The 13,409-nt window shown below is 35.9% G+C and overlaps 1 protein-coding gene across 1 annotated transcript in view; it reads left to right on the forward strand.

Annotated features, from left to right (window-relative positions):
• Positions 1-13,409, forward strand: part of SUGCT (succinyl-CoA:glutarate-CoA transferase) — a 247,269-nt gene that overhangs the window by 187,201 nt on the left and 46,659 nt on the right. The window contains exon 13 of the mRNA XM_053466256.1: positions 6,320-6,383. Within this exon, the coding sequence (XP_053322231.1) occupies positions 6,320-6,383 (64 nt within the window). The remainder of the gene's footprint in view (positions 1-6,319; positions 6,384-13,409) is intronic.

The following is a 13,409-nucleotide window of genomic DNA, read 5'->3' on the forward strand; positions in this document are numbered from 1 at the left end:
CAGAGGGTTTGGTTTTGTCACCGTATGACGTTTATTCCTTAGATCAACTTTTCAGGTGTAACATGCACAAGAGATTTATTATATGCGAGAACTTCCTAAGGGTAGCTGCTAGCTACTCCTTAAAGGAAGCGCTGAAGGGGATAGGGCTGGTCATGCATAGGGACAGGGCTATCCAAGATAGAATTTGAAACAGTAGGAAGTTGGTGAAACTTCAGTGGGAGTGAGCTAGACCTACACTGGAATGGGCGGAACCTGGATGAGGAGTGAGTGTGACCAAGGGCCACTCCACCACCCAGCGACTAAAAAAAGGTGAAATCCAGTATGTTCCACGCTCTGCACATCTCCAGAGGAACCTGAAGATTTAAAACTCTTGAACAATGAGATATGTTGAGCACTTTAGATCTTTTCTTATGGCTTCCATTCATTAAGCTTCAAAGATCAGCTCTGTAATCTCCACAGCTGTTTACCTGAAGATACAAGCTGTTCATCTATATTTTAAAATGTTCTGAAAAATAAAACATTTAAATTATTTTTAATGTAAGTCATGTAAATATTATGTAATAATATAAATAAACATCCAGAACTAAATCCACATACAAGTGCTTGTATCTCCTTAAAGATGAGACGGTCAAACAATGCATTATGGAAATCATGCAATAATTCCTTTATTAGGGTCCGTAGTCCCATAACAAAAATATATGATGTCCAATTTTAAGATGAAAAAAATAGTGACAAAGAACAAACCAGCCGATAGAACAGAGAACCTACTTAACGTGTTTCGCACCAAAAGGCTCTTTATCAAAATCACTTTATGTTCTTTTCTGCTTAAAATTGGAGACCATATATTTTTATTACGGGACTACAGTCCCTAATAAAGGAATTATTTCGTGGATAACCCTCTCCAAGGACATTAACTACTGAAAGTAGGAGCCCACAAATGCAAGTAACCTTCCAAACCAAAACAAAACTATAATATTCTGAGAATCTGGCTCCACTGTGGCCTTTTCAGTGATATAAAAACATACATCAGAATAAATATTTTTTCAGTCAAGATTCCATGGGCACCAAGAAAGGACCTGTGAGTAGAGACCCCATGCATGAATATATAAATGAAACACGTTATATAAATAAAGGTCAACATATGAAATGCTAATTTAAAGCATAGTCATAAACAAGACTCATTATTCAGTATAAGATCAAAATTAAGATAAACACATGCCACACAGAATAAACCCCATAGAAACCGCAAGTGAATCAAAACCTGATGCAAACATGATTGCAATTAATACGTTGGAATATTAATTGTATTCCTTATAGTGAATCTATTGCCCCCCTTTTGTTGAACTTTGCATGTATTTTATTCTCACATATTGTCTTGCCTATATTCGTCTCACTGCTAAACCTTAACATAGGAGTTGTTAGCTAAGATCGAATGATGGACACAAGCGTCAATACAATTATGGTCAATTGTAATAAGCAACCTACATGTGCACAGTGGCACATTTCATCCTATAAGGTACTTGGCGATAGTGTCCTTGGCCATAAAATGTTTGATGCCCCATGTTCAATGTGGCCAAAGAGCTCATGGAGAAACAATGATATGCATTAACTGCTACTTTTGTAAACCTTCTTGAATGTAACTAGGCCATCCCCATTCCTAGTGATTTGGCCCTGGAGTCTTACCAAAAGTAGCAAACAGATGCAGGCAGTGGTGTGTGGTGCTAGTTACTACAGTACTCCAACTGAACCTAATCTACAAAACAGACAAAGCTGAAGCCACTGTGAAAAGTGGTCTTCATCTAATTAGATTTTTTTACTTCCCATTGCCACACCAGGCACGATTTTATTTATAAATTTAGTTTTTATTTAAAAACAATTTAAGTACCTTTGTTCAGGGAGTAGGAGGCACTTACAAGTTAGTTCCAACTCCCAGGTTAATTAATCTATGGGTTGTTTGTTATGTTTAAGTTGCATCAACTTGACTCTCCTATAGTCAAATGTTTCCTATATAAGTGTGATTTGCAAGTGAAAATGCACGTTGACTTTAGTGTATTTGTGAGTGGACATTTCTTTGTTATGTGAGCATTTTTCTTGTAACCACTTGTAGTTTAATAAATAGACCCCTATGAGGGGAACTTCGGTGGAATATATTAAGTTGGGCTGGACCATTTGTGTACTTCTATAGAATGCCCAACTGCCCTTGCCCCAAAAACCCTGTGTGGCCAAAACTTTGGCAAACTCAATAAATATAAGATTTCCCAATTAAATTTTTATGTGTGTATGATATTAACTTTTCCCTATGTACATTGGGCATTCAAGCACTGAAACACCTTCTATAAAAGCCTATAGAGTTTCCAATTTGTAATGATTTCATGAATGTCAATCTTTTATCTTTGTCTACATTTCTACAGATATAACTTCCGCCCAAATGGCGGCACTTGTGGTGATATCCTTTCCCTGATCTCCAATTCCGTTCATCCAGTAGAGCATTTGCAAAGTCAGGCACTGATGTTGAATGAGAATGCCTGGTTCGCAATCTCCCTTCTATTTTTATCCCATAGGACATACCAAGACATTTTGGACATTGTGTTTTGCTTTAAACATATCTCCTGCACACTACTAATTTACAGTCTACTAATTGCCACTCGTTAATAGGAGCCCATGTGCTAAATAAAAAGTACAGAATAAGGAGTTTTAGGGATTATGTAAAAAAATCCATCATTTTTCAATGTCAACACAAGTAATGTAATGTTAAATATAAATACTTGTTGCAGATTCCTCAAAATTCCTTCATTATGCTAAACCCTGTTCTTATTAAAGGCCTGGCCAGTGTACCTGTGCAAACCATGTTTTCCTGTAAAATAAAAAAGGCACCGAGCATTTACAGTGAATAAAATGCCAGTCTGTTCTGAAAGGAATGTTGGCAAGTGGCACAAAACATTCGTATCAGGACAGTTGGCAAAAAAATAATGAAGGGCACAACATAATATTGCCACACAACACAGTGATGTAAAAAAACTATGCACTTTAACTTGCCTAAACTGACCTAGAGTTGATGTCAGCAAGTACACTTGAAGACACCTTGTTGCCTCTCACCAGCAGGATACAAGCTGCCGTGGAGCATTTGACTGGGCATACAAGGTCATGTAACATGGAGGGAAAGGAAAGGGAGGGCAGTAAAGCAAGGGAAGAAGAAGTCAATCAGAGCACACTACTGCTCTCCCATTTTTTCTGCCTGGGTGCAGATGGACACTGGGAGAGAGAAGCTGGTTATGCACTGGATTAATCAGGTAATACATGCCTGCTGTAAAGCCGATTCACGGCATCGGTGGTGGAGCTTGGGAGAGGCAGTGCTACTGTGCATGTGTACAATTCTGCACATGCTCAGTATGCATTCTCTGGTGTCCCAGATACTGGGGAATGAAATCGGGACTGTGGGATTGTGGTCCTGAATCCTGCAGCCCCACCAAGCTCCTGCTCTGTCCAGCTTTTCAGGAGTTCAGTGTTCAGCGTCAAGTGGAACAGCAAGATAGAGTGGCAAAATCAGAACTGTCCCTGGTAATGTTAAAACACACTCTCACATCTTACATGCTATCACTATGAAGTTGTTTCTCCAGCAGATCTCTCTAATATCTCTTATATCTGGTGTCTGCCTCTGTAAAAAATACAATGAAATTAGTTCAGCTTATCTGTACATACTTTGACTGGATCGGGGGTTTGGGGGCAATGGGAAAAACTATTTTAAGGGGGAGTCAGGTTGGAGGAGGGTGACGTAACGTTGCATGATGAAGCTATAATAGCGTAGAAGCTCACACTTTGTTGACAGGCTGAGGCTTCAGAGGTTAAGTGAGTAGCGTGTGTATATGTTAGTGTGTGTGGGTGTGTTAGGGTGAGTGTGCCAGAGTGTGTTAGTGTGAGTGTCTGGGTGTGTGTTAGTGTCTGTGTGTATGTGTGTTAGCGTGAGTGTTTGACTGTGGGTGTTAATATGAGTGTCTGGGTGCATGTATCTTAATGTGAGTGTTTGGTTGTGTTAGTGTGAATGTCTAGGTATGCATGTTTACATTTTCACAGTTGATAAAGACCTCATTGTGAGGTCGAAATGTTGTTGTTGTTGTCCTTCAATAAATCTGCCTGAACTGGAACCCTTGAGTGCCTGGAGCCTTTATTTATTTTGATCTACTGGGGAGCTGGCCCTTCCTGGCACAGTTAAGCACCTGAATTCCTTTGGTGTGTGTGCAGATTCCTCATACTGGTGACTCTACATTTTCACAGTTGGCTTGTAGACGGGATACACAGTTTTAATGTAATTTTTCTTGAAATTTTAAGGGTTGGCTTATCAGCGAGTATATACAATACTAGGCACTGGTGTTCATTCTGGTAGACTTCTTACCCAAAGCTCACAGACTCACAGCACAAGCTAAATAAACCTCTTATGTAGAATTTTTTTATATTTTTTTTTACTTAATTTCTAACACACATACTTTAATTTGACAGTCTTAAATATGTTTAAATAGGCCACTTCCACTGCATGTTCCAAGGAATAAATAATTTTTATCAGTAATTTTATTCTTATTTCTACACTGCATTTTTATTGTTACATTCTGTTATAGCAAGTACCAATGTTGTAATACATTTATTGATAAGAATGCCCTCTGTTTTAGTTACCCTTTGCTTTACTTGTGCAAGTACAACCGTATCTGTATGGCGTATTTGCCATGTTCCTGCTGGATGTCATGGAACAGATTTCAAGTTTCCACACAGAACTTAAAAATGTGCCATATGAAACGCGTTCATCTTAAGAAAACTTTGTCCTCCACACCGGAGGCTTAAGGATACAGTGTGATTGATAAAGCACTATATGCTTGTAGAAACTTGTTTTTGATTTTTTACATTGATTTCACACTGTGTCCTTAGCTAAATAGAAAGGGTTTGTTTTCTGTAAACATTTGTAATTCAAAGGCCTGCCTGCTGCTTCTTCACATTCCTTAAGCTAAAAAGAATCCTATATCAAAGAAAGAGAGGGGGGCCTTAATAACTAATATAATTATAAAGAAGAAGGGCTTAAAGACATATTAACACATATACAGTCGAGTGATGTGTTTATACATATATAAAGGTTTTTTTTTTACAAAGTGGTATTTTTGCATAATCATCTAACCCTGTGCAGAGTTCCTTGTCAACTCCCATTTTTTTACTTGCCTCATAGGGTTCTTGGGAGCAAACATCTTGGTTACATAGAAGCTTTGATAGGTTGAATGCTGCCAAGCCAATTATAAATGATACATTTTCTGATATCATGGCTTGAAGCATTGCGTACAATTGGTAGCTAAGTGATATTGTACATGGACAGTTAGTCGGGGACTAATGTGCCCTACAAATAGGGCAAGCAATGAGCTAAACCCAAAGTTGACTCTGTTTTAGAAAACTGAACCAGAGGGGGAGCTGTTGGATAAGGGAAACATGAACTATGAAAGGTCTCTACCTATAGAGAAGACAGTTTCTTTGAGGAGCTGATGATTGACAGTGTGGAAAGCAGGATAAACGCGCAGGGGAATGACAAGCAAAAAGTGAACTTAAAACTTGGCAGACAGTGTTTTCCTTGTAGAGGAGAAAAGATCAGGAGAAGAGATATATTTAGTGGCAGTTAACATTTTAAGCTAAATTCCACAGTGACACTAATGTCCGCATTTCTGTCAATCAGTGGTACCACTTCCAGATTTGAAATATGTTCTGTATCTCTAGTATGTTTATAGTAATTATTTTTCTACATTCAAAGGGGTTATGACTATGTTGAATAGTATATGAATATATATATATATATATATATATATATATATATATTAGAGCTAATTACATTTTACAATATATGCCCAGAAATCACTTTAGTTGGAATATACATTATGTCAAGCATCTAACTTCTCTGAAGCACAGATATTCTGCAGGGAAAATTACAGCATATCCAAAATGATGATCTGCTGGCTTTATGATTTATTTTTTTATTGGGGTAAAATATACTTCCAGTGATAGGTACAATTGTTAATGTTCTATTTGGATAGAACTTAATTTTTTTTTTTAATATCATATTTCCATCAAACAGGTTGCGTGGTTTATATGGATCCCCAAATAACTTAGCACGTCTCTACGGAGAGATCTCAATGTAGATTTTAAACCTAAAACAAATGGCTTTTTATTTAGCTGTAGATAAGAAATATTCTAGTGTCTGTTACGTGAGCTAAATGTCATTTGGTCGATATTTAATTTTTAAAAACAATATTCGTGTGTGTGTGTATGTTACTAATTCTTCATGTCAATATTTTAGGTTCATCACAATGGCCTTGTTTTAGAAATGGATCACCCTACTGCTGGGAAGATATCTGTTCCAGGTATGGCTATATTTATTTTCAAATATTCTCCTAGGGCCCATCATGTTAATCCCCCAAAGAATGTTAAAAACAATACTCATCAACACTCATCAATGCCCCCCAACTTGGTCCCTCCTTTACACATTTCTGCCTTAAAATGTAGATTGGAATTCAGGGTAGGGGATATAGGAATTGTGTTGAACTGTAGGGACTCTCCAAAGGCAAGGCCCTATATAGATGTGATGACTGTACCCACCTGATGATGACAGTTATATTTAGACTTATACAGAATATCAACACAATGATTATTTGTGACTTACCTATGGACTATGATCAATTTTCCTGAACATTAAACATAAAAGCATATCCTGGTGCTTTTTTAATGTAGGAATAGTAGCCACGCCAACTGTATTGCAAATGTGTGCAGTTGATTACTAAATTGAAGTATTCACAAATTGCATAACCTCTGGTAGCTCTCCATTTGCACATTGTGTCTGTCATGAAGTACGTACACAAATCATAGATTGCAGAAGTAGTCCGAGTCTGCCCTGGGTGCAAAATTTGTTCTAGGACAGGCACTTGGCAGTGTGTTATTGGCAGTGTCAGAGCCAAGAAGAACGAACAAATGGAAGTCACTTTGCGAAACTGTAGACCCTAGTTAAAAGGCTACGTCCTGTTCTCAAAATATTATAGTCTAATTATTATATTCTTACAAATGCATAATAAAGAGGTTGATATTGACCAAGTTGAAAAGTTGAACAACACACATTTCTTTCACATTAAGTGGTTAATATGTAACCCAGAACACAGGAACCAGACCTTATCTAGCAACCAGATGTGGCCACTAGTTGTTCTTAAATATGTTTCTTTTCAGTAACAATGGTCTAGTGTGACACTTAACAATAATGTGATTTTAGGCTTAAAATAATGCACTAATTATTCATGTATATATCAATGTTTGCACTTATATGCAGTCTCATACACATGTGTTAGACACACAAACACATCTGGAACTTATTGGCAAACTGGGATTTGACTGTCAAGTTTTTTTATGCAGGTAGAAAAGCTTTTTAAGTTCCAAAGGGGACCTGCAATCATGCTACATACATTACATAATCTATCTTTGAGAAAGAGTATACCCCTTATGGGATAAGTGCAAAGTGCAAGATGAGGGAGTTGAAAGAAGTGTCCAAGGATATGTCAGGAAAAACTATGAATTAAACAACACTGTACAGGTAAAACATCATATAAGTTCTCAATTATTTTTTAACAATGGGAAACCATGAATACCACCAGTGGACTGGATTTAGAGTTCAAACTGGAACAGCTGATTTGCAACTGTTAACCATCATCTGATATGAAAGGAAATGAGAAGCTACGCTGTAAAACTCTTTAGGATATACTATTCATTTCTGAACACAGAAATGTTGCCAAATAATGCGTGTTAAGTGTTGTATTTATATGTAATGATATTATAGTTGGCTGGAGTGTGTTTAAATGGATGATTTCATGATACAATTTGATGCATTGCTCTATGCATTGATGTGTATGAGGTTGGTTAATTTCACATATCTGCAGATAAAGGCAAGATATTTAAAAAATGCATTTGTGGAACAAAACTTTTGCAATGGACAACCATATGTTATGAGGCTAGCAGAAACTTGTGCGTAGAAACAAGATTTTTCCCATGAGGGTTTGCCAGGGCAGAAAGTAGCATTTTTTTGAGATGGGCAATTTTTTTCTCTATGTTCTACTACAGATCATTCACAAAATCTTCATTATAGGTATTTATTCCCTGTTCTGCAATTACGGAAACACTTGATGTGTTACATAAAATAAAACACTGAGCATTTTATATTTCCTTAATTGTATTTGCTCTTAAATATGGTAATTAAGATTGCCATAAAGAATAACATAACTGATAACAATTATAACTTACTGGTCTGCTCTGCAAAGAAAGGACATGTATTGTAGCAAAACAACATTTTTGTCAGTGTTTACTTTCATTATTGTATGTACAGTCAATCTATGCTTTTACATATAAGGACGTACTAACAATCATCTACTCCTTAGCAAGTTTAAAAATTAGGTAAATACTTCTTCGTTAGAGAGACCAAATTCAGAGCAAAGCGAGGAGAAGTCCTTCAATTTATTACCTGTGATAACATCCTCTATCCTATTTATCCCGCATTGTCTCCATTCATTAAGACTTATATCCAGAATATTTTTATTTAAGGGCTCTATCGGGTCCTTCTTAGTGATTAAATCACTAAAACCCATTTTTTTCTTAAATCTCTGCCAGAAAAGTCGAATTCAGCTAAGTGATGTCCCTTTTAGATCTCACTGATATATCTTTAAATCGTGTTTCTGCAACCAAAGGACTAATTCTAAATTCCTAAGACCCAAGATAGTTTGTTCAAATATATACCATTCACATCCTTTAGACTGTGTTAATTGCATTTTATATATGTGCATTAGCATAGATGACTGCCAGTAATTAAATAGTTTTGGAAGGTCCAATCCACTTCGATTCCTAAGCATAAAGAGGGTATTTTTTTGAATTCTAGGATGTTTGTCACGCCATGTAAAACTCATAAATTTAGATTGTATTAAATTGAACCATTCATTGGGTAGACCATCCGGAATCATTCTACATCTATATAACCAAACCGGTAGTATATATGATTTTATAATATTGATTCTACCCATCCAAGATATAGGAAGATTTTTCCATTTATTTAATTTCACTTGAGTTTTTTCCATAATCTTGTCACCTTCTGCCGGAATCATTACTCCTAGATGGTCTATTCCAGAATCTGGCCAAAGGAATTGGAATCTAGATTTAAGTGAATTTTTATCATCATCTATCATAGCTATACACATAGCTTGTGATTTTTCTATATTTAATTTGATAATTGGATAAACTACCGTTTAGTTCAATTTCTTCTAATAGGGCCGGAATAGGAACAATAGGTTTGTCCAAAGTAATCAAGACATCATCTGTGTAGAGGGACAGTTTCATTTCCAGATGTCCATTTTTTTTTACCTAAAATGTTAGTATTATATCTTATTTTAGATGCGAATTGTTCCAATGAAATTATATATAATAATGGAGCCAGTGGGCAGCCTTGTCTTGTACCATTGAAAATATTCAACCATTGAGACTCAAATCCTTGACCCACTATCTTAGCTGTAGGAGTAGTATAAAATGCCATTATTGCATCTATAAATCCATGTCCAAAATCCATTGCCATTAGAGTTTCTTCCAGGAACACCCAGCTGACCCTGTCAAACGCTTTCTCTGCGTCTAATGACAGGGCCAGCGTGGGGTCCCTGGTAATATTTGCAGAATTACAGATATGTATTATTTTCCTAACATTAATGCTAAAGGATCTAGATTGTATAAAACATGTTTGATCTTTATGTATTAATACATCTAATTTAGTTCTAATTCTATTTGCAATTATCGCAGAGTATATTTTAGTATATAGATTTATTAAAGATGTTGGTCTATAGTTTTTAACAACTTTATCGGGCTTCAACATCTTGTAACATCTCACAAGGAAATTTCCTCTGATTCTTTATTTCATTAAACATATTTCGTAAATAGGGAGTAAAAATTAAACTTAAAATTTGAAAGAATTCGGGTATATATCCATCAGGTCCCGGGGTTTTGCCTCGTTTCAATAGCGTTATTACTTTAGTCACTTCACATTCTTCTATTGGAAGATCTAGAAATTCTGATTGAGCCATTGATAATTTAGTTATCTCGGTAGATTGTAGATATTTTTTAATTAATTCCCGCTTATGACTATTATCTGGAAGATTGTATAGATCTGCATAGAATATACGAAAAGCTTCTCCTATATAAGAGTGAAATATTACCTATATCAATCTCTTCTGGCAGGGAATAAAGAGGAAAAAGAGATTACATTTATGGAAATATTCGACAATCAGGCTAGAAAGAAAGTTCTTAGACTTTGTACTGACCTGATCTTAGAATTAGACGACTTCAAATCCCCATCTGTTTGAAAAAAATGGGAGAGAGACTTAAATATAGATACTCTACCTTCTACAGAAGAACGGTGGATTAGAGCTTGGAATCAGGTTACGAAGAACATACACTGCTTAAATCTACAAGAGATATTCTTTAAAATAGTTAATAGGTGGTATATGGTACCGCAAAGGCTCCACAAAATAAATCCCTGGAGATGCGAAGAAGGCGATGGTTCCAGGATACATATATGGTGGTCATGTAGTAAAATAGCTGATTGCCAGAAAAAGATTTTCAAGATCTCTTTTGTAGTAGAGAGACAGATAGCCACATCAAGACTGGGGGATGATTACGACAAAACAAAAACGTAGATCATGTGAGAATCGTAATGTTAATAGTTATAGCTAGAAACTGGAAACAAAATAAGAAAACTTTTTGGGAGCATATTAAAAATCAGATTACTAATCAGAGGAATATGGAACGTGGATTTTAAAGAGCAAAGGGATTAATACACAAGTATTGGGAAATCTGGGGAAGATTTACCTTGTAATAACTTAAGAGCAAACTGGAAGAAACAGGGATCAACCCACTTTGGATATTCTTACTTACCAATAACACCTTACCAATAACCATATACCATAATTGTAGTACGTTAATTATTTTTCTTTTATGTCTTTTCTCGCTGGTAATACTATATATCAGTTTCTGATTAAGATGTTGTATATGTATTTTCTATACTATAATTGAACTTGAACATTTCAATTTGTCTGTTAACTCCGGCTTTGTCTACTTGTCTTTTCTTACTATGTATTATACTCTTAAAGCAAATAATAAAAAAAGGTAAATACAACCTCAGATGAACAACACATGACATATTGCACTGTGTTATTATTTATTCAACAAAATAAAGCCAAAATGGAGAAGCCATGTGTGAAAACATCCTTTCTTTTTCACATGACTGTAGCACAGAATTTAATGCTCAAGGAGAAAAATATTTTTTAGGTCTCTACCCTTAGAGCACATGCAGAGTATCCATTTCACCTAAAGAACCAAAAAAAACCTGCTTAGGGTCCCTGTGCGGGAGTGTCTCAACATCAACAATTAGGACACTATGTATGCGAAGCATACAAACTTGCTTGATATAACTTGCTTGTTTCAGCATTTGATTTGGAAATGCTTTACTGTCTTTTTTGGAAAAAGAAACACCTTTGTACTTTATTTGCTGTGGTTCATAACCCCTGGTGAAAAGATTTGCTGCTGATTAGTCTGATAGAGATCTCCTGCAGTGAATACATTTCACAGACTGCAGAACAAATCTTGCCTTAGACTCGTATCAGACAATTAAACACAGAACTAATTGCCGCAGATTATTTAGGTTGTACACCACTTACGTAATTATCTTAATGTCAGTCAATCAAATTCTTTATCTGATGGATACTTGAGAAACAAAAACAATAGATTTTATCAATCTCCATTAACAAGCTGTCCAGTTTCCCTCATTATCAGCACTATTTTTTTTATAGCAAAACAACGAAGAAAGTAAAGATGAAAAAACAATGACTCGGGAGTGAGCCAGTGATTTATTATTTTATATGGTTCATAGACAAAGAAAGTCGTGTTTGATATTTGAAATAGAATTGGACTGCTAAGTAAACCACTTTGTTGCATTATATATAATGATTATTTCAGGAAGGTTGAACTCCAGATGACTTATCGCTGAAAATATACATTGAAAAATAATGCTCAATAAATGGTGAGTTTTGAATATCACAATTTAACAGCCAGCCTCTGAGTACCTTTTGATTGCCGATGTTGAGGGATTCTGCCCATTCCTGTAAACCACCCAGTTCCCATCGGTAATCAGATGTCCTGGTGTGGCTATCCTCTCCTGTGGTCTGGCACATGCCCTCACATCTCCTATAAGTTCATTTCTATATAGAGCATTCATTCCAGTTACATGTATTCCCCAATGAGACAGCCCTCGCATCTCCTATGAATTAATTTCTTCATAGAGCATTAATTCCAGTTACATGTATTCCCCAATGAGACATCCTGAAAACCGATTAATGATCGGTTAGTGAAATCCTAACATGATGGCAGGTATATGGCCCTTAACAACCTTTAAAGTCCTATTTAACTTTAGTCACAACCTAAATTGCTTTCAAAAATTGATTACAGAAAATTGGAACTCATTAAAGAGTTAATTGTAACGTAATATATCTATGAAATTATGTTATGGTTATGAGACCCCATCAAGTCACTGATATTTAAAAAGTAAACCCACAAAATAAGATCAAGCTGTAGCTGTAGAGAGGAAGTGAAGTAGTGTGGGAGAGAAATCAATATATAGGGTGCTGGAGCCATTAACCAGGGAAAAGCTCCGTAGTATTTCATAGACACTGGCAGCAGGATTACATTTTCCCACTGGTATCACTCACAGTAGTTATTATGGAAATACCAGATGGCAGTTTATTTTCTGTAGATCAGGTAACTCCATCTCCACCACACATTTCGGTGAGGCAAAAAATATAAAGAGATGGATAGATAGAGAGATAGAGAGAGAGAGAGAGATAGATAGATAGATAGATAGATAGATAGATAGATAGATAGATCGATAGATAGATAGATAGATCTACAAAGCTGGCTAATAATCAGCATTTCTATTACAATACTAAAACTATTATTGCTGATTTGAATAGCCCATTTAAAAGCATGTATTTATCTTTAAAATCATCTCTCAATACCTGACACACCTGTCATTGCTCTGTACATACCATGGCTTTGTTGGTTTCAAAGTTGGGATAAGAAGTACTTTGATGGCTTATACTCTAATCCTTTGTGTACAAGTACTTCCTTTGTGTTCTTTGCACAAGTGGAAACAGTGGCACACATGTGTACGTTTTCTCTGCCTCTAAATAGAGTAGGTGCTGTAAAATCATTAGACCATGTCATCTTTAAACATGCAGTTACAGTGTCACACAAAAGATAAAATATAGACGTTCCGACTTTGATTTTCCCTTCTGGTTAGGCTGGGTTTGCAGAAATAGTGCTGT

The sequence above is a fragment of the Spea bombifrons genome, chromosome 5 (genome assembly GCF_027358695.1).
Source record: "Spea bombifrons isolate aSpeBom1 chromosome 5, aSpeBom1.2.pri, whole genome shotgun sequence".
Classification (NCBI taxonomy): Eukaryota; Metazoa; Chordata; class Amphibia; order Anura; family Pelobatidae; genus Spea; species Spea bombifrons.